Raw genomic sequence first — 2,446 nt, 5'->3', positions numbered from 1 at the left:
GGATCAGGTTCAGAACCATCAGGTCCAAGTGTTCTAGAGCCGGGCTTCCAGAACATTTCAACCTGTGACACAGAAGCAACCAAACAGACTAGAGACGTCACAGAGAAACCAACGTTTTATACAACAAAGTTCCTTTCAAATGATTTATACGTTTTAATAATTTAATTAATTAAATGTTTAATAGAACATTTCACATGTTGGTAAATAAATGATCATAAATTCAAAGAAGGATAAATTTAATTTTTTGGCACTTTTATTTATTTCAGGGGTTTCCAAATATTTTAGCCTAAATAAAAATTAATGTAATAATTTTATTAATAAAGACTTTCCTTTAATTCATCATATTTAACGATCAACTATATATTTGATAGATTTTTAATAATTTAATTAGGTGTAACGTTTGGACATATTTTATATTTTTGGTCTTTATTTCTGTATTTGCTGTCGTCAGAACAGCAGATGTTGTTTCCTCGTCTGTCTGGGTTCTACTCGGGTTCTATCGGAACCGACCGGATCGGGTGGATCAGAGACACTCATTCTGCTTGTTTTTATCATCTCAGACGGATGAAGGATCAGAACCTGTAGAACTACAACCATCTCAGGAACCGTAGTAGATGGTCCAGAAGGTTCTGGTTCTGTGCTGGAAGCTGGATCCATGCGGGCGGGTTAGAAGCTGTTGGGTTTATTGGAGCATATGGCAGCAGGTCCAGACGGGTCCAAACCTGATGGCGCCTTCTGAGGAATGACATCCAAACACCTGGAGAACCCAAACATTCTGAACCAGGATAAAATGGTTCTGACTGGGCAGAACCTCCGGATCCAGTGACAGAGAAAGAACAAAGGAAGTGAGCAGAACATGGATCCAGAGGTTCTGTCAGGCCCGGCGGGTCAGAGTAATTGGTCCATAAACATCTTTTGCTCTAAATGCATTTTTAATGTTCTGTAAATATGTTTTATTGATGCTGTTGAATATTTCAGACGGGGGCAGCGCTGCGTGTGTTTTTACTGACAGATGAGGAAACCTCCAACAGTTGGGTCCAAACAGAACCGGTTGGTCATCAATCAGACTGAATCCTCCAGAGTTCTGCTGCTGCTGCACCTGCTTAATTAGCCGCTAATTGCTAATCACATCGTGTTTGCTGTTTGCACACTGAATGTGTGTGTGTTGGGGGGGCTAATGAGCACTGCGCTAACGTAGCAGGCTGCCTTAATGAGCTCCCTGCTAGCTATTAGCCTCCTGGTGAGCTAGCACAGCTTAGCATTAATGGCTCCTGAAGAGACCAGGAACCATCTGTCGGCAGGAACTGCCACGGTCCACTCACCTGCGCACTTGGTTTTGGCTCTGAGGGGCGGCCCGGGGTTTCCCGTCCCTCCGTCCAGGGGCCGGGTCAGCAGGACGCTGATCTCGTACTCTGTGTCTGGGTCGAGGTGTCCGATCTTATGGTCCGGCTTATCCACAGGCGTGGTGTCGATCAGCATGCCGGACATGGTGCGGTACTCCACCTGGAACCAGAACCGACCCAGAGCCCAAACATGACAAAGTGAATGTAGAAATAAAAAACACTCCTGATGACTCTTCATCAAATAGAAAGACTCCAGTAGAACCGTTACTGTTCTGGTAGCGCGGCAACAATCAGCGAACTTTGAACAGCTGACGAGTCGGTTCTGTAACGGTAGAAGATCGTTTAGCGTCGGCTGGTCATCGCTCTCTAACGGTAGAAGATCGTTTGGTGTTGAGGCGTCGGCTGGTCATCGCTCTCTAACGGTAGAAGATCGTTTGGCGTCGGCTGGTAATCGCTCTCTAACGGTAGAAGATCGTTTGGCGTCGAGGCGTCGGCTGGTAATCGCTCTCTAATGGTAGAAGATCGTTTGGTGTCGAGGCGTCGGCTGGTCATCGCTCTCTAACGGTAGAAGATTGTTTGGCGTCGGCTGGTAATCGCTCTCTAACGGTAGAAGATCGTTTGGCGTCGAGGCGTCGGCTGGTAATCGCTCTCTAACGGTAGAAGATCGTTTGGCGTTGAGGCGTCGGCCGGTCATCGCTCTCTAACGGTAGAAGATCGTTTGGCGTCGGCTGGTCATCGCTCTCTAACGGTAAAAGATTGTTTGGCGTCGAGGCGTCGGCCGGTCATCGCTCTCTAACGGTAGAAGATTGTTTAGCGTCGAGGCGTCGGCTGGTCATCGCTCTCTAATGGTAGAAGATCGTTTGGCGTCGAGGCGTCGGCTGGTCATCGCTCTCTAACGTTAGAAGATCGTTTGGCGTCGAGGCGTCGGCTGGTCATCGCTCTCTAACGGTAGAAGATCGTTTGGCGTCGAGGCGTCGGCTGGTCATCGCTCTCTAACGGTAGAAGATCGTTTGGCGTCGAGGCGTCGGCTGGTCATCGCTCTCTAACGGTAGAAGATCGTTTGGCGTCGAGGCGTCGGCTGGTCATCGCTCTCTAACGTTAGA

At 47.9% G+C, this 2,446-nt stretch overlaps 1 protein-coding gene across 1 annotated transcript in view; it reads right to left on the bottom strand.

Annotated features, from left to right (window-relative positions):
- The window catches only part of LOC107103479 (receptor-type tyrosine-protein phosphatase mu-like), a gene marked incomplete at its 5' end in the record, with an annotated part of 96,709 nt that overhangs the window by 72,806 nt on the left and 21,457 nt on the right, over positions 1-2,446 (bottom strand). Inside the window, 2 exons of the mRNA XM_015403201.1 lie at positions 1,323-1,503; positions 1,612-1,615. Of these exons, the coding sequence (XP_015258687.1) occupies positions 1,323-1,503; positions 1,612-1,615 (185 nt within the window). The remainder of the gene's footprint in view (positions 1-1,322; positions 1,504-1,611; positions 1,616-2,446) is intronic.

This window comes from Cyprinodon variegatus, unplaced genomic scaffold (genome assembly GCF_000732505.1).
Source record: "Cyprinodon variegatus isolate N-32 unplaced genomic scaffold, C_variegatus-1.0 Scaffold1459, whole genome shotgun sequence".
In the NCBI taxonomy this organism is placed as follows: Eukaryota; Metazoa; Chordata; class Actinopteri; order Cyprinodontiformes; family Cyprinodontidae; genus Cyprinodon; species Cyprinodon variegatus.
This window is presented reverse-complemented; position numbering and strand designations above follow the sequence as displayed.